Source organism: Eschscholzia californica, unplaced genomic scaffold (assembly GCF_041429995.1).
Source record: "Eschscholzia californica isolate CP2 unplaced genomic scaffold, dmEscCali1.0.p SCAF_3, whole genome shotgun sequence".
NCBI classification, from domain to species: Eukaryota; Viridiplantae; Streptophyta; class Magnoliopsida; order Ranunculales; family Papaveraceae; genus Eschscholzia; species Eschscholzia californica.
Window position 1 is genome coordinate 60,842,430 of NW_028238420.1, and position 18,858 is coordinate 60,861,287.

The following is an 18,858-nucleotide window of genomic DNA, read 5'->3' on the forward strand; positions in this document are numbered from 1 at the left end:
TCATCAAATATCCATAACTTAACGATACAACTGTTCACTCTTATTTGAAGAGCTACTCGCCCATCTATTTCTAGTAAATTCAACATCGGATTGGAGAATCGTGTAGGTCCATCTTCGGTTGCAGTTTCCCTAGGTTTCTTACATTGATCAAGTATGACGTTTGGGATTGGAATAGCTCTGAACTTCTCACTTCCAAAATCGAATGCAACCATAAATATAGGACGTTGTTTATTGGTCCAGTATTTCCCACCCTTTTTAAGCTTTCTAGTGCTCCAATATATAGAACCATTTACATAAACACAAGGATTATACACTCGATGAGGTGGGACTTCATTAATCCTTCTCCACTCCAATGAATGTATCCGTTCTTCATCGATACTTCTCCCATGTTTAAACTTATGAATATCGTCTTCTACAAGTCCAGCGCCTACAACCGTTAAGACGTCACAAACATCAATAGCGGTTCCAATTAATCTCCTAACACAGACCAATTTGTGTTCATTAGTGGAAGGATCGAATGCAAACCAATATTTTGTGTCACTTCCTATGCCCAACCAGTTAACTTTAATCCATGGTGATCGTTCTTGGGTACTGATATTGTAAACTTGAACACCCAGAGAGGGTTTAATGAAGCAAATCAAACCATTAACAGAGTTCGTAATTGTATAAATATAACTGCTATACGTATCCGTTACACTGCTAATTGATGCTCCACCTTCAACCAAATCAGCTGTCATTAATAACTCATTGAATCTTCTTAGTAATGTTGGTCCTTCTCTAGCAATGATAAGGAAACTAGGGTTACGTGATTTTGATCGGGTAAGGTGTAAATCAATAAAGTTTTGATTTTTTCCAATTATAGAATACCATAGTTTACAGACAGATTTGAAACGAAAAAGTGATTTAACTGGTAATCTAGTTAGTATCTCATCTATTACTAAATCTTTATCAAGAACAAGGCCATTATAACTACTATTACTATTAATGTCAATGCCTCTGTTTTTCTTATTCTTCTTTTTCTTCTTGAATTTGTTGTTTTTCTTGATTTTGATGAAATTCTTAAACTTCATGTTGAGAGGAGGGGGAGGAAGAGGCTGGTAGTAGAGATGAAGAAACCAAGTAATTGAAAGAAGCTAGGGTTTTTTTTTTCAGAAGAAAAGAAGGATGGTATCTATCCCCTTGTTGTTTTATTTATATTGCTCGAGTAGGCTGAGGGTTTTTCACGATTCTTCACCAAATAGATATGTGGAATTTTAAAAAATCTTTAGGATTTGGAAATCCTATTTTAATTGGGTACCTTTTGGTTGTTTTGTGGAAGCGAAGGATTTATCCAACTTTCCACCCAAGATTCCAATCCATGACCCCTTCGAGTTAAGAGGTAGATGATATAAACTATTGTAGTGTATGAGCCATGATGTGAATTTTCTATCAGAAGACTCTTTTCCTTTCAAACTGCCTCTAGCTATTAATATGGTGTCTATAATGCATACACACATTTTTCCGTTATTTTAGACCTTAACTTCTATATTGAATAAAATGAGACATAATCAATAATACTGTTTCTTTTTGGGTTATTTTACAAAAAGGTAATACATAATTACCGGATTTTGCGAAAGGGGCATGACGTTTTATTTGTTTGCAAAGGGGTCGTGGACTAGTGTTGACTGGTTAAGTTTTAATACCGTTACATTTTAATATCCTTAGTCTAAACTCCATTACTTAAAAATATATTGTTACATTTAAGAAACTTACACGATTTTGACACTACGTTTGCAAAGGTGATAAATTAAGACATCCACCTTGGAAAGTATTATTTTTTTCAAATCTTTTAGCGTTACACATTTAAATAATGATTTTCATAATCTACTACATAATGAACAAATGACATAAACAAAATATATTTATGTGGAATATAGAATAGGAAACAAAATTTCAATTCCGATATAAACATGAGACAGAAAACCTAAAAGCACATGAAGGTAAACCTAAACTTTACTCTGTTCGCTAAATTTTAATAGTTAGAAAGTAAAAGAAATTTAAGAAGTGTGACGAGGATTCGTAAAAAAAATTAAAAAAGAAAGACCAGAAAGCTGACAAAGAAAAACTAAGCTCTTTTGTCGTCAGCGCAATCTCATTGTAAAACTCAATCAACAACACCTCTTTCAATTTCCGATGAAAATCGAAGGTGGAAGAAAGAAAAAGTAAGAAGATGAACTGAAGGGTCTCTCTTCCTACAAAAAAAAATGATGACGGCATAAGTTTGATCAATAGATATTAACCATCCAAGTAGAGAATAAGTCCATCAGATTAACTTGGGGTGACCCAGTTACATCCACATAACGATGTTAATTATTCATGTAATGTGATGTTAAATCTAATATTTATTTAACGATCAATGCTAGTCCACGACCCCTTCGCAAAATAACAAATAGTCATGCCCCTTTCGCAAAATAACCCTTTTTTTTGTTGAAAGAGTCAATAATACTATTTAACCCAACAAGAATGAGTCTGATTGGTCTGACAAGGCCAAACTTACACATGATATCAGGATAGAGTTAGTAGTTTGGCTTGTCAGACCATGGAGACGTGGAAGATGGAAATCAACTTGGTAAATACTCAATATAAGTTGTTGACATGGATTATGTCCATTTTATTTTAATGGATTAAGTTCTTATGTTAAGTTAGTTTTTGATAAATGGTACTGACTTGGTAATTTAAGTAATGATCGAATGGGTAGCCCATCTTGCCGATTCAATAAAGTACATACACCAAAAGATGTTGATGGAGAAGGATTTTAAGATTTTGAAACAAGGATTTCTTCTCCCAAAATTGCAATGAATCAAATAAGTGGTTTAGGCTTTTTAACAAAAAAAAAAAAAAGCCGTTTGGGCTTATGTTATTTCAATCAAAGCTAGGCTTTAGGTTACTTTCTTCTTCCTCCGCCATTTGAACAATTTTGTTGCTTTCGAGAACTTCACCTTAAATAGCACTGATCACGAGATCGATAGAAATTTAGATAATAGCCTTCTCGATTCAGTTTTTTATTCGACGGATGATAAATATTCATCCAAAGGAGGAACCCAATCATTAATGAATGTTTTCCTTGATCAACGAGTCTTCATTGCATCTCGTTGAATTTTTACAGACTCTCTCACATATGTTGTTCACTGACAAAAAGCTTATTGTCGGCATGAGCATCTTGATTTCTAAACAAACCTTCCATGTGTTGAATCCAGAAATCTACGTGTAATTGATTGTCGACGAGTGAAACTTTACTAATTTTCGAGTTACTTGTTTCTGGCTCCCTTACTTTGTAACTAGCTTCCTTTTTGGACTCCTGTTTTTCGTAAATTCAAAATTTGACCTTTTTTTCTGGCGTCGTTTGTATGGCGTTAGCTTTTTTATTTCTCTTCCAAAACTACTCTACGTGGGTCAACGTGCATTGTTGTTGTCAAATCGACTACCTATGACTGTTGCTTTAATGATGTTTATTTATTCCTCGTGAGTTAAGCTTTCATTCTATGTAACAAAGCCTAAATCCTTTGAAGTAGAGTTCGTATTTTTTCCTTCTATTACCTTTTAAAGAACGTCTTACATTTCTCCCAAACCTATTAGGGCTTCATACTTCTTAGGCAGAGATTCAGTTCGGGTTGTCACGGCCCAAACAAAGCACTCCACGAGTTTCTCAAGCTAATAATGTGTTCAACTATAATGTACTGTGCAATTTGATGATTCACATCTATAAATCATATTGTTGTATCTTTGGACTTTTACGTTTATGGACCTAACTTCGTAATGTTTAGAGAAGTTTGTATTGTCGGTTCAATCAAAAGGAACTTAGAAACTTAATCAAAACAGAAGATTCAAAAGCCATAATATTCGACAGACGGAAAATGAAAACTCAAACCATAATAGAAGATACAAGTTAATAAGTTGATTGTGTAGTAAAAGCGTAATGGTGTTATCAATATTATCAAACTTATGTATAATGTCTTTCGACAAAATCTGCAATTTTAAGTAAAAGCCACAAATTGAAAACAAAATAGCAGAAATGGTATTAAAATGCGTCACTCAAAACCAAACTAGACATTTTTCTGGAATTAGATTCAAGCGCAAATGTTGCAGAAGGTTTCACAGGTTCATGTGCAGAGTAAAAATACTTCAGAAATAAATGTTTCTCACCTTGGTGGATAACCTGTGGGTGGGTATCCCGCAGGAGGGTAACCGCCTTGTGGAGGGTAGCCGCCTTGTGGAGGGTAGCCGCCTTGTGGAGGATATCCAACTGTGGGAGGATATGCTTGGTCAAGACGTGACATTTGTTGGACAGGAGGCACACCCATAATTTGTGGCCCGAAAACACCATCTCTTTTGTCCATTTCAAGCTTGTGTTGTGTCTGCAATTACTCCACATGAATTAGTGGAACAGGTAAGCGAACTTTATGGATTTGGGCAGTGATTTTTTTTACTTCTGTTTTTCTTGATCTAACAGGCCTGAGTCTGACTTGGTATAGTCTAGGGAACAATAGTCACTTCAAGTTATTTCAGATGATAATCAATAAGTTCAAACTTAGTTTCTCCGACTTTAAGGGACCAAAATCAGGCCCGAGTCAGACATTTAGACAAGTCACATGGACGAGTCGGACAAAAACAAAAATTTTGAAAGCTCAAGCAAATTCAAATCTCGAGTCAGATTTCAGATTTGAATTTGAAAAGAAAACCAACTAATTTTTTTGATATAATGCTACATGAATCACATCTATTAACCATATCAACTGTCCATATGATGGATGTGCCATCTAATAAGTGTGAATGTCATGTTAGCTAGTGTGGTTGACCGTGTACTATTTGAACATTCACGTTTGCATATAAATACGTACCTGCATGCAAGCGCAAACCCTACAAAATGCAAGTTTAATGGTGGAGTCAATAAGGATATTTTTGACAACAATCAAATGAAGGTATTGATGATGAAGGAGATTCTTACGAGCAATAGACGAGATCGGACAAACAGGTAAGAATCTGAGAAGCCTGGGAGATCTCTTCACTTCCGACAATCATTGCAACAATCGAAAATATGCAAGCAATTTGTTGAAGAACGAACATGAATCCCTGCCAGCAGTCAATGCACGGAAAGAGATTTCAGTGAACAACTGATAACATTAAAGACCCAAAAAATCAAGCATCAAGTCTAACATTGTTGAGATAGAGATCAAGCATCAAGTCGAACATTGTTGAGAGAGAGAGAGAGAGAGAGAGAGAGACTTACAATAATACAATTATCACATTGTGTTGTCTGTATATTGAACTCGTCTTGCAACATAAAGCGGGTAGAAGCAACTGAGTTTCCGAAGCAGAGGAAAACCTGAACAAGAAAGAAACAAATATAACAGAGAAATTCAAGCTTCACCTTGGCAGTATGATATTTAAAATCAATGAGAACAAGATTATGAAAATAATACCTCAGTGCCCAAGCAAAACTCAGGACACCGACTTTCTCCACATCTACCACTACATGGGAGATAACCGCCACAACAAACATATCTGAAATTGAAAAAACACACCGTTTCTCTTTGTAATAAGAAAAACTGGAAAGAGAGATCTCTTCAAACAACATTTGCAAAGACAAAATTTTTTTTACCTGGACATGTCATTGTAAAGCGCTCGTTTGCGGAGTAAGTACGATGCACATGGAGCACTATAAAAGAACAAATGCAATACATCAGATCTATCACTTACAGCAAGTCATATAGGTTATGAGATTGGACTGAATTTCTCATTTAGTTATAGACCAACAAACAAAAGGTCGCTAAGTCCAAAGTCTAATATACAATGAAGAAAAGCAAATGCTCTTTTGCAGGTTCTAACTAGTGGTGCCCATAGGGCGGTGTCGACCCCAAAACAACCCGACAGACCCTGTTTAGGAGATGGGTCAACATGGCACGGCTCGTGCCGTGTTAACCCGTCACAGGCTTGCTGGCCCGTGGCGGGCCTGAGATTTTGGGTTCCGAGATCTGTTATCCCTAACCCATTACAACCAAAGACACCCTGCCACGGTCCTTGCCAGTCAAGTCTGACATACAAAGAAAAAAGGAAAAGCTCTTTTTTTTGAAATGTAGGAAAAGCTCTTTCACATGTTCTAATTACGCAGAAAAAGATACATACACCATTGTGCGAAAGAATACCCTTTGCTGCCGTAACTCTTGAGACAAACTTCAAGGCCTACTCCTTTACCGTTATGAACATCGGCTAAGACTGTGTATTATATTCGAATATATACAAGCAACTTTAGGAGTAACTAGTACATTCTACCAAAGAGAATCTTGTAATCTACCAAAGAAGTAAATAAACAGGTAGATGGCAGTAAAGCCATATAAACTGACCCTTTACTTATCAGCGCTCAATATCAAAAGAAACGAAACAAGAACATAACCCAAAGACAGAAGGACATCAGTAATGCCAACAGAAAGAAGGGTTGTCGTATATTGCTATAGAAATTGATCCATTTGAGGTATAATCACTAATCCAGCAGAGTCAGGAGATAGAAATTATGCATGGAATTTCTTCAACAATAACACGAAAACTATGCTACATGACATTTTTACAAACCCATTCAACAAACAAATCACAGACCTCCTTGGCACAATTTGACATTTCCCTAAAACATTAACATTGTTCCTAAAATCAAAATATCCATGTTATCCTAGACCACCAAAATCAAAGAAAATGGAATGATCAATACATTTCAGACCCAAATTTTCAAGTGATACCAATCATAAATCATCCTACATAACTACACTAACTAAAGCTTAAATTCCTCAAGTCAACTCAATTTCCATCAAGTCAACTCAAGCAATTTTAACATGAATAGGGATAAATAAAGCCCTAGATCTTAATTACCATATAAGAAAGAGTATTCAATATAATCACCATTTAATCAATAAAAGTACCAAAATTATACAAAAAAATAAGAACTCAGATCAGATCAGAAAACTTACCACCAAAGCGCAAAGCAACAATCTGCAAAATCCAAATCGAAACAAGATAATTGCCATTAAAGTTCTGACTCAAATACAAAAATTCGAAAATCTCTTTATTTATTTTTTTCGGAGTTGTTCTGGAATTACTTACAAGGAGTATCAGCTTGGATAGTGTTCATGAGATTAGTGTGCCAGAGATTCCTGTAATCCTGGCGCACCTTCATCTTATCTACACTAGCTTGAGACACCATTTCTGTACAATCTCAAAAACTAAATTGAATCTGCTAAGTTTTAGAGAGAGAATCTCTCTCTCTAGATTTTAAGAGAGATATGAAGTCGTCGAGTGAGAACGAAAATTCTTTGAGAAGAAGACATTGACGGACTAAAGATAGATTCAGTGTTTCCCGAGGTAACATTAAATTATGTTTTGGAAACTGTTTATGTTACGCGTGGTTAATGTCAACAAACTTTTGTCGAAGTTTTTCGTTTTCTTGACTTAGTTTGTATTGGATATCGAGTTTGATGTGTGGTATATGTAGCTAACGTGATGAGATAATTTCATAACTTGCTGAGGTGGAATAGACGAGCAATAATCCGACGTGGATTCTGCCAGGCTGTTCATGGATTTGTGGCCACAACACTTTCCTTTGAGGTCCTACATAAAGAGGTCGGTCAACAACTTGTTGTAAGTCTCCCACTCTACCGATCAAGAGTTTGAGGCATGCTCACAATTCACAAAAAAAAAAGATAGTCTGAAGTGGGATGGTACTTAGCATAATCACATCGGACAGACAAATTGTACATCGGTCCGGGCAGACCGGACACACATTTCAGAGTAATCCATGTAAAATGTTCCTCGAAGTTGGAGAACATCACCAGGTATTGTGCACAACGGCCCCGGGGCCCACGTCATAGTTGATTTGTTTGTTCCAAAAACCCACTCGAAAAAAAAATTATAGGCACACCAATCGAGTGTGACCAAAAGTACTGCAACATTCCTTCTCAGAAATCCTGGTTCCGCACATGGGAACGAGACTCATTCCTTCAGAGGAAATTCGCTTAAGCGAGGATAAGGCGTCTTGTGCCTTTTTTTTTTTTTTTTTGAATCCAAGCGAAACATTTCATTTCATAAGTGATAAAAATCACAATTTACATGGATGATAATTCTTATTTCTCTCCTCTGAAAACTTCATGAGAGTTACATACCTTTAAATGCAAAGTACCTCATGAAGAGAAAGAAATTGGACTAGACACCGACTCGATAAAAAGACCCTAAAGGTCGAGAATGAAAAGACCCTAAAGGTCGTGAATGAAAAGACCCTAAAGGTCGACAAAGTACAGCAATAATAATTGAAAATACAAATTAAGAAAATACTAAATTTCCACCCCATTTGTTTTCGCTGGAAAACTGCCATTGTCGCCGGAAAACCGCCGTCATCACCGGAGAAAATCGCCTTGTTGCCGGATAACCGTCGCCGTTACCGTATAACCGCCGCAGTCGCCACACCACCACCACCATCACCACCACCCCCTTCCTTTTAACACCTAATCATGATCGATTGTTGAAAAGCAAAATCGGTTGTATGAGATGAACCATGATCGATTGTTTGAATAGAAAAATTGGTTGTATGAGATGAACCGTGATCGATTCTTTGAATGGAAAAATCGGTTGTATGAGATAAACCATGATCGATTGTTTGAATAGCAAAATCGGTTGTATGAGATGAACCAAAATCCAAATCTTTGGAGTTCAATCCAGTCTCTCTCTCACTAAATGTTAATTTGCGATAAATGGTTTGGGATTTAGAGATGAAACCGGTGGATTGAGAGAATAAGTCGACCGGATTCAACCCTCGTCGTCTCTCTCTAGGGTTTGTTGAAATGGGAGAAATAGAGATAACTGCAACAGCCCTTCTCAGTGGAAGTTGATTTTCTCAAGAAGAGAATAAAACATAGAAGAAAGAGGGAGAGGAGAACCCTCGCCAGAACCGGCGAGGGTTCAATCTCAACGATGACCGGAAAAAAAGTAACGAAGAGGAAGAATGTAGAGAGAGATAGAGATTAGGGAGAGATAGAGATTAGGTGAAATGACAATCATCTAATCCACATAATACCAATTTAAGTGGAGGATGTGGGCAATTGAAGATAAATATTCAGAATCACTCAAACTTTTAACATTATTGCTCCACTCTTTATCCAAAATGTACAAGTGTATATTCCAATTATTACTTATTACAATTGAACAACCCCTCTGAATAAAAAAAAATTTCTTTTTGAGAAATTGCTTGGAATATGATTATACGGCTTGTGCCTTGTATCGGGCATAATTAACCAAAATTTCTAGAATTTTCTAACTTCGCCTTCAAAATTACAGTTTCGTCAATCTTGGGTTGATTTTGATCGATTTTAAAATTGCAAGTATTAATAGATTTCATCAAATCCGAAAATTTCTGAATAGTCTGATACCTTAAGCAAGGTCTCAGATTATCCAGTACAAGAGCACGTGCTCTCTCGGCCTAGACAGTCCGAGGGAAGGGCACTTACAAAGTGTTTTGGTCAAATTGAATTGACTAGAGCCGATGACTCCCGTGGTACACCAAAAAAAATGAGTCCCCTATAGAAGCACATCTCTTCTTCCAAAAAGTATCCTTGGACGATATACCAGTTGGGTAGTGTCTATCTGACTTGGGGCGCCCTCCGCCCATGAGCCTATCCGGATCCAAGTAAACGGCCCAGCTGGCTTACTGCCCATTTCCACCCTAATCCAACAACCAATCAAAATTCAAGATTTGTACAAGGTCCCACAAACAGTATTTTATTCAAAAAAAGGACACATTAGTTGAACAGTATCAGAAAGGGTCGAGTATAAATACCTCTTCATCTTCAAGTCCCTCTTTGAAGAAAAAAAAAAGAAATTTTGATTTTTGTCAGTTTCTTTCTTCCTTGGCGACTCATACCCTAAACTAATACCCACGTCACTCGTCCTTCACTCTGCTCCAAGCCAAATTGCAAACTTACAGTAGAGAGATAGAGAGGGAGAAAGTGTTCTTTTAGAGAGAGAGAGAGAGAAACCCAAATTGTCTTTCTTCATTCTCATTTCTCAAATTTTGAGAATTCATCTCAATCAAATGTCATCTTCTGATCATTTCATCATGTTAGATACTACTTATAATTATCATTCAAATTCTGAAATGATTTCTTCTGATCTTGATGATCACTTTCAATTTCTATCTGATCCTTACTTTCCTTTTGAAAATTCACCACCACCACCACCACAACCACTACCAATATCTGATGAAATTCTTCAACAAATTTCATCTTCTGATTCAAACCCACAATTCGAAACTGACCAATTACTTTTAAATCCTTTCAATTTTTCACCTCCTAGTTATGAATTGAACAATTTGTCAATTCATAATGAAATTCAGTTTCAATCACTACCCAATTCTGGATTTTACCCAAATGGAGGATTTACAGATTTCTCAAGTATGAACAATTTTGATAATAACAATTCATCTGGAGTGAAATTAGAAAATATTTATGTTGGTTTTAATTCTTCTTCTTCATCATCATTTATTCCTAATCTTCCTAATAACAATCACAATTTTGAAAAAATCATGGATAAAAGTTTCAGTAGTCGTTCTCTTGATCGAAAACCAGGGTTTAGCTTACAACCCAGATTCAATTCTCTCTCAGAAAACCCTAATTTCCCAACCCAAATTCTATCTTCCCCTGAAAATCATGCATTTGATGGAAACATGAGAAGGGTATCAAGTACTGGAGATTTACAAGTTCGTACCTTTCTCATTTACTTACTTTCTCTCTCTCTCTAACTTTTATTATACTCTGTTAATTAACTCATTATTGATTTGTTTCTCTCTCTAGAAATTCAAACGAACATTATCAAGCCATGGGTTTTCTTCAAGTCCTTTAGCTTCAGAAAACTCATCTTTAATGGAGGAAGTAAATTTTAAAGCAAGACCTTATAATGCAGAAGAAAGAAAACAGAGGATTAACAGATACAAAAGCAAAAGAGGTCAAAGAAACTTCAATAAAACAATCAAGGTAACAAAATTTGAAACAGAACAAAAATCATTTAGATCTTCATGATTTAATCTTTTTTGAAGAAATTGACTTTCTCTCTCTATAATTCACAGTATGCATGTAGAAAAACTTTAGCTGATAGTCGTCCAAGAGTACGTGGAAGATTTGCACGTAACGACGAAGTTTCAGAGATTCCTAATAAAGTTATGAATTTCAATCAAGAAGAAGATGATGAAGATGAAATCTGGGTAATACTCAATTTTTCAATTAGAATTACTTTTTGTTCTTATAGTTTGAATTTGGGTTTTTTTTTTTTGCTAATAAAGTTTACTGTTGAATGGAATTAGGTTGGGAAAATCTATGAAGAAGATGAAGTTTTTGTAAATCAAGGAGGAAATGTTAATTATGAGAGCTTCATTAATCCTGGACAATTTCAGTACTTTGGATCTGGTTCAAATGGTAGTTGCAGTTTTTCATGGAAACCAGCTTTAAGCTCCAATCCTCAGGTGTTTGGGTCAGACTGATGGAATAAAGTCATAAACAGAGTATAATTTTAGAGAGAGAGAGAAAGTGAGCTAGAGGGAGAAGGGTTCATGAATAGGGTTTTGGATGGAGACAAGTTAGGATGAGGTAGAATAAGAGTACATGCATCAATTAGTAGTACATGTAGTAGGTACATGAGGATCATAAGTGTTGCATTTTTATGTTGTAAATATTTTTGATAATAAGTATCTTTATTCAATAAAAATCACTTCTAAGTAATACCAGATGACTGGAGTTAAATTTTAAAATATTTGTTTTCGTTCGACTTGTGATGTATGACTCGCTGAAATGTTCGATCTATGTAGATTTAGAGTGTATGCGAGCCTCACAATTTAAACTCAAGACAATAAGAAAAAAGAATATCAACTAAGATGTCAATAGTAACAGACAATGAGATGAATAAGCCAATGATGATTTTATAGTATCTGGTTTCCCTTGTCAATCAGAGAGACTATCCGACTTGTTATAGACAATTTGGGATGTCCAAGAAGGCATGTAAGTTATGAAGTATACGACCACAACAAAAAAAATAATGTTTTCGGTGTTTATTAGTTACGTACTTTTTCTTGAGGTTGAATCGTCGAAGAAAAATAATGACGACCCAATATCATGGATCTACTTGTCTACAAAATAACCTCTCGTTGTCATCTTCGGTATTGTTTGCTCTACAAGAGTAAATTACGACAAAGACACAATCTTCATATTCATAAACTTGCATTATTTTTTGTAGTAATCCTTACATATTTTTTAAATGATAAAAAATATCACTGTTTTAATCAAAATTAACAGGGCATTAGGGTATAAATAATGTAGTGTACTTGGGCTTTAGGCCATTATCTAGTTGGGCTATAGGGCAGGTTATGTTTGAGTGGGCTATAGGCCAGGTCATGTTAGAGTTTGAGTGGGCGGGTAACAAACTTATCACGTCTTTGATGTATTCAATGTCAATTGTACGACAATGTAATCGGTTTCCAAAAAAAAATTTATTTTTGTTAGATTAAATTTTACTAATACGAAATGGCGCAAAATCAACTTTTAGTTCAAACCAAAATTTCTTAATGAAAATATATAAATATAAAACAAGAAAGCACTTTACACCGAGGACGTTTTTCAGTATATTCCCTACTAAATACTTTAATAAACAACCGCAATACACAATTATTTATAATTTAATCATTATTAACTCATCAAATTGTGATGCTGCAACTTCATTATGGGAACATAATCTCAAGCTTTCCCACTAATAAAAGATGGTTAATTGAATAATTAAGCAAGCATTTAGGTTTGACTGATGCAAAGTTTGACCTACTAGAGTAGCTATGTACCTAGATTATTATATAACAACCTATACTTATATAATTAAACAAATGATTTTTCAACCCTTAAACAGTGATTTTGTATGCAATTAACTCATTAAACAATATACTACCTATGATAGTTTATAGTTGGGAACCCTGAGAACCAAAAGCATGCACTAATTAAGATGACCTGAAAAAGGAAGATGACCCCAAAAGGTAGATGCCCTAGAATTTGTTTGACTCAATGTGCAAACTTAGGTTTTAAGATAAAATGTTCTAAAACCTCTCTTTGGAACAAAATTTTGAACTATATATTTGACATGATAAGAGAGATTATGACAGTTATCTTTAGCTACAGTTGATAGATTTTGACAGTCACATTTTGTCATAGTGGCTAGGATTGAGAGCATGGTCATGAAGAAGGAATTTTTGTGAGTTTTTTTTGAGTTAATTCCTATATGGCCCCTTACTTTGTGACCAGCTTCCTTTATGGCCCCCAAATTTCTGTAAATTCAAATATGGCCCCCTATTTTCATGGGAATGTCATAACTACCCTTCCCATTAATATATTTTCAAAATAAAATTAAAAACAAAAACCTAAATTCCACCTCACTTCCTTCCCCACCACTCATCTCTCTCCACGTCACCTCTTTCTCCAACTCACATCTCTCTTCTCCGACGAAAACCGTCGACCGGAAATTTTTTCGGTCGGCGACCTTCACAAATAATAAAAATAACTCTCATCTCTCTCTCTCTCTCTAGAAACTCCGCGGATTATGATTCCTATCATCATCATTTCCTCCTCCAGAAGTTCTTAATTTAGCAACACACCCAACATTCACAAACAATCTTTAGAGACAATCAGGAATGAATTTAACAAAATGGAACAATTTCAATAGGCATAACTAACTCACTTCCACCTTGTATGATTAACAAGTTTTGATTCATCAACAATCACAACAAATTTATTACAAGCACTTTCAATCATCTTCTCTCCATCAATGGCAAGATCAAGAACAGGATGAGAATCAAGATCAGAAAGAGGAATCCCTAACCTAATTGCTTGTTCTTCAGATTTCTTTGAAGTTGGGATTCCTATTATGTTTTTTTTAGTATACCTTTGTTTAAAAGTTCACCGATTCTATTAATGGCGTGGTAGGCGGTGGAACCTGTTCCTAAACCTAAAATCATACCTGATTCGACGAACTCGACGGCTTTGTAAGTTGCGACCTGTCTTGAGTTAAGTCACCGGCGGCAGAGATGGAATCGTTGTTGTTGTTTGCCTTACCTGTTTATCTGTTATAAAATGAGGGAAAGGAATTGTGGAAGCCATTATTATACTTTATAAAGGAAGTTTTAGGGTTTTCTCTGAGAAGAAAGATATGAAATGGAGTAGAAAGAAGAAACAGAGAGAATTTATAATGGTGGATAATGGGTTTTGAACAACTACTTTATTGGATTTGTCATTGATTTCATTTTTTGAGGAAGAAATTTGTTGATTGGACCAAAGAAACAGATGAAGGAGACAAGGTTTATAAAAGATTCCCAGAAACGCCATTATTGGTACTTACAAGGAAAAAAGATTTTTAGGGTTTTCGGTCCCTAATTTCCTTTTTGAACAGATCTTGAAGGTCTGTTCACGAACAGACCTGGTCTGTTCGTGAACAGACCTTGCTCCGGCGAAGGGATTTCCCCTTCGCCGGAGTTTCTAGAGATAGATGAGATTTTTTTTTTTTTAAGGTCGCAGGCCGGAAAATTTTTCGGCCGGCGACTTTTGTCGGAGAAGAGAGTGCCGACTTGGAGAGAGAGAGAGAGAGGTGAGTTGGAGAGAGGTGACGTGGAGAGAGATGAGTGGTGGAGAAGGAAGTGAGGTGGAATTTAGGTTTTTGTTTTTAATTTTATTTTGAAAATATATTAATGGGAAGGGTAGTTATGACATTTTCATGAAAATAGGGGGCCATATTTGAATTTACAGAAATTTGGGGGTCATAAAGGAAGTTGGTCACAGAGTAGGGGGCCATATAGGAATTAACTCTTTTTTTTTTTTGATGAAGAAGGAATGTTTGTGAGTTAGTGTTAAAAGGGAAATATTTTTTCCAAGTCTTACTTAAGGGTTAGGGTTTATGTTTTGTCTGTATGACACATTATGCCCTGGATCGTTCATTAAAAATCAAAATACTTGTAATGATTTGTACAAATTATATCATCATCGATACATTGAATAAGACACTGGCTGATTTTGGCACTCATAATTTTCTCCAAATGATTCCCTTAACTTTAAACTATTTGTGTATTTAACTATTTATATTTTTCTCTAATAGATGTCATGTTCTCTTGATATTGATGGAATAATTAGCTAATCTTCGGCCCAAAACCTTTTTTTATGAACATAATAATGACCTCATTTGACATTGTCATTTGTCAATTATGAATTGATATGTCATACATTATGGTTATTCAAAAAAAAAAGAGGAAGAGATGAGAATATAGTAGTGAAGACGAAAAGAAAGAAAAGAATGCCAAACAAAAGCAATTTTACGAGAATATTAGATTTCACCACATAGCTATAGTAACTGTTAATTGCTATTCTTCTTTTTTTTGACATATAATTGCTATTCTTCTAATTACTAAAAGTTTAACAATTAATATTTTATTTTAAATGAGCTAATAAACACGATGGAGGTTTTAAGCAATCGTTATTGTCATTTTTACCATTACAAACTTTTTTGGGTTTTCAATTGTTCATTTTCACAAAACAAAAATCAAAACAATTTTCTCTACCACGACTCCGGCATATGTTTAAGCTTTATTTTGATTTTGATTGTAACTATTGGTACCTTATTCTTAGTGTTTCATATACCCTAATAGATTTGACTAATTAGATTTGTTCTTTTTATTAAATCCATTGGAAAATGAAATAAAAGGATCAAACCCCAATCTGAAAGGGACTTAGATTTTTGAGAAAGAGACACCAAAATGAAACCTACAGGGAGAGAGCATCCCATAAAAATGAACACAAAAAAGGATTATTAGGACCGAATAAAATTGTCCAAAAATAAACAAATAATAAAATTTTGTTTCCGTACAAAGGAAAAACCTTTTTTTTTCCTTTTCATTATCGAGTATTCACTTACACTCAACTACCCGTTTTTGATGAATCTAAACCCTTTTCTTCTTCTAATCGGACGACTGAGAAAAAAAAATGAAAACTAAACAGAATCAACTTAAACATTTGCATAGTGGAGTGAGGGATTAAAAGATAGATTATTAAATTGATTATCAGAGAACCCAACTAATCAATCAACACTCACTTTTTTGACTAAGCCCTATAAGCCTTGTTTTTGGAAAATCCTAATAAGTCTCATATAATTAGCAAAAACACAAATCAGATGTAACAAACACAATATCGAAGTGTCAGTAATGGCGAGCGATGTCACAAGAGAAACACAAGTTAGTCCTTTCTCGGGGTCATTAGTGTGAGAGTTAAACTGAATATACTTATATTAGCGTGATTGGCGTCATCACAACTTAGACGATCAAGTAGATAACTAGAAATACAAGGCAACATGATTTGACTAATATAAGTAATATATGCAGCTTTTATAAGCCAAAAAATGAGTGAGCAAAAAGCTGTCGGGCGAAGCACTACAATTTTTCTTCTTCTTCTACTTGGATTCTAGTTTAAAAAGTATTCATTATCGTTCTTTGGAAATTCCATATTCCTTCTTTTTTACATTGTTATATCATCTATAATTTAATAATTAAGTGATGCACGTATGGCTCCATTATTGTCAAGTGCCCACACTTTAATTATCATAAGAAAACACAAAGTCATAAAAGGATTATGAATCTTGACAAAGTAATTTAGACAAAGAAACTAATTAGTCAAGTGATTTGAAAAATATTTTGGTCACTAACGATAAACAACCAAACTCACCGATAAATCACAAAATCAGAGGACTTGCTCATTTTAATGTGTGTTAATTTGTATACATTTTAAACCAATTTGATTCTTCTTTTTTCATTTTTTTAATATGAATGAGTCTAGAACACACACACACAAACACATATATATTAGTAGAGTATTACCTTTATATGAGTAGAGTGGTAACATTTTATTGATAAGGAACAAAATGACCTAACAAAGTATGTATTTCATTTTCTATATTTCTTTATGTAGTTTCAAACTTTCCATTGATCAAAACTCTTCAAAAAGTTTGCTAGCTAGCTAAAATGCAGTATTTGTTTCCTTTTTGGTTTTCTCAAGTTGAACAAAGAACTTCAACCATCCATGTAATAAGGTGGTCTTGTCCTAGAAAGAGAACAAGATGCTTAGCTACTAATGATGATCCACATTAATTAATTAAGTGTCACTAAATGCAATTAAGAACTATTTTGAAGAAATAAAAGTTGGAGGGGCTTTTTAATGATCATGTAAATTTTGCAACTTGAACTTTAGACAACCAATAGTAAAGAAGAAAAATAAACACAAAAAGCAGTCAAAACCCCCTCGTGTGGAGAATCATGAAAGCTAGATAGGGGTTTTTTAATCACTAAAGTGCAACCTCAACTATATAGAGTCTGTGAGGTGTGGTTTCCATAGTCTATGTAGAGTATGAGAGATATTTATGAATATATTACCTCATATTAATTGAGGAATGGGGCTAACAAGTCCCCCAAATAATAAAAATTGAACCAAGTAAATGAAGAATAAGTTCTTTTGTTTTGATATTATATATTATGGGGTCGAATTATAAGGTTTAGAGTTCACGGTTTGAGGTCAGAAGAGAAATAAGTTATTAACGGTGGTAGTCGGTTGTCATTGTTTTCACAGACTCTTAATTGACCCATTTGAGACTTACATAAGGAATCTTTTACCATTCCACCAAAACTAGCTTGTTTACATGAGACTAATAAGAGCAAGTCCAGCCTCAGCCACCCGCTCCAAGCCCAGCCGCTTGGAGCGGAGGCTGGGGCTCCTCCTTCAGTCGCCCCTAATGTTAGGGGCGACTGAAGGCTCCCCAACATGACCGTTGGGGAGTCCCAACGGTCATGTTGGGGGTGATCCTAGCCGTTGGATTTCATCCAACGGCTAGGATCTTCTCAAATTTTTTATTTTTTTTATTTTTTTAATGTAAATAATAATTTTGTAATTTTAATTAGTTTTAATTCTTTTTAAAATTCTAGAAAAACTTAAATATTAATAATTAAAATGTATCCCACCAAACGACGGTCCCCGAATAATTTTTCAACCTTGAAAAAGAAAATATTATTTCGAAAATAGTTCAAACACGTGTTTTATATATACATAAAATCACACACTTTCTTTGCACACCAACTAAAAGTCCACACACGCGTTTCCCACATGAACAAATTTTTCGGCCTCAAGAGAGACTGGGGCTGGAGCTGAATTTTAGAGGTTGAGCTGAGGCAAATAAGTTTAGGTGAAAAAGTGGTTTTTTCGGCCTAAGACAGGCTGGGATTGGACTTGCTCTAATCTCTACCATTACATTAGCTAATCGTTTACGCCAACTTAAAAAGTTAAGTGACCCAAAAGGCTCAATATTGTAGAAAGCTAATACACAACATTATGAACTCAGTCTAGATCTTTGCTTTAACCTTTTCCAATATAGGATTTCAACAACCCTAACCCAAAAATATGGGATTTCAACTAGCTAGTATCTTCTTCTTGTATTCAACTTAACCAAAGTATCCGAAATGGGAATATGATCCAATCTACAGGTACATTATCACAAATTCAGGTTCCTTGACAAAATAATTGAAATAAGGTTTTATCCAAAAGTCTCAGATGACAGAAGTCCCACGTGCTCAAGGAGTGTTCTCATAACCAAGAGTCCAAGAATACAATACTTAGAATTTTTCTATTTACTTTTTGGTTTTAACTTAAATGTTTAAAAATTTTACATGGTATAAGTGCCACACCAACACTCCATAGGCCCAAATAACAAAATTTACCATAGAAAGACTATGGTAGA

The 18,858-nt window shown here is 34.9% G+C and overlaps 2 protein-coding genes across 2 annotated transcripts; one reads left to right on the forward strand and one right to left on the reverse strand.

Moving 5' to 3' along the window:
* Positions 1-3,942: 3,942 nt before the first annotated feature.
* LOC147552765 (uncharacterized) lies at positions 3,943-7,323 on the reverse strand. Its single transcript, XM_086667101.1, has 8 exons — positions 7,129-7,323; positions 6,996-7,017; positions 5,639-5,695; positions 5,460-5,541; positions 5,267-5,362; positions 4,985-5,109; positions 4,878-4,896; positions 3,943-4,394 (listed from the first exon to the last, which is right to left on the reverse strand). The coding sequence occupies exons 1-8, from the start codon at positions 7,226-7,228 to the stop codon at positions 4,179-4,181; spliced, it is 717 nt and encodes a 238-aa protein (XP_086523227.1). The 5' UTR covers positions 7,229-7,323; the 3' UTR covers positions 3,943-4,178.
* A 2,551-nt stretch (positions 7,324-9,874) lies between these two features.
* Positions 9,875-11,769, forward strand: LOC147552766 (uncharacterized). Its single transcript, XM_086667100.1, has 4 exons — positions 9,875-10,768; positions 10,863-11,042; positions 11,135-11,269; positions 11,369-11,769. The coding sequence occupies exons 1-4, from the start codon at positions 10,106-10,108 to the stop codon at positions 11,543-11,545; spliced, it is 1,155 nt and encodes a 384-aa protein (XP_086523226.1). The 5' UTR covers positions 9,875-10,105; the 3' UTR covers positions 11,546-11,769.
* Positions 11,770-18,858: the final 7,089 nt, after the last annotated feature.

What these genes read in the sequence shown, in the direction of transcription:
- LOC147552765 (XM_086667101.1), bottom strand. Translation starts at nt 7,228, where the DNA reads ATGGTGTCTCAAGCTAGTGTAGATAAGATGAAGGTGCGCCAGGATTAC. An exon ending in TGTTGCTTTGCGCTTTGGTG is followed by an intron (nt 5,696 to 6,995) that starts GTAAGTTTTCTG and finishes GTTCTTTTATAG; the next exon opens with TGCTCCATGTGCATCGTACT. An exon ending in AGTTTTGCTTGGGCACTGAG is followed by an intron (nt 5,363 to 5,459) that starts GTATTATTTTCA and finishes TTTCTTGTTCAG; the next exon opens with GTTTTCCTCTGCTTCGGAAA.
- LOC147552766 (XM_086667100.1), top strand. Translation starts at nt 10,106, where the DNA reads ATGTCATCTTCTGATCATTTCATCATGTTAGATACTACTTATAATTAT. An exon ending in ACTTCAATAAAACAATCAAG is followed by an intron (nt 11,043 to 11,134) that starts GTAACAAAATTT and finishes TATAATTCACAG; the next exon opens with TATGCATGTAGAAAAACTTT. An exon ending in ATGATGAAGATGAAATCTGG is followed by an intron (nt 11,270 to 11,368) that starts GTAATACTCAAT and finishes GAATGGAATTAG; the next exon opens with GTTGGGAAAATCTATGAAGA.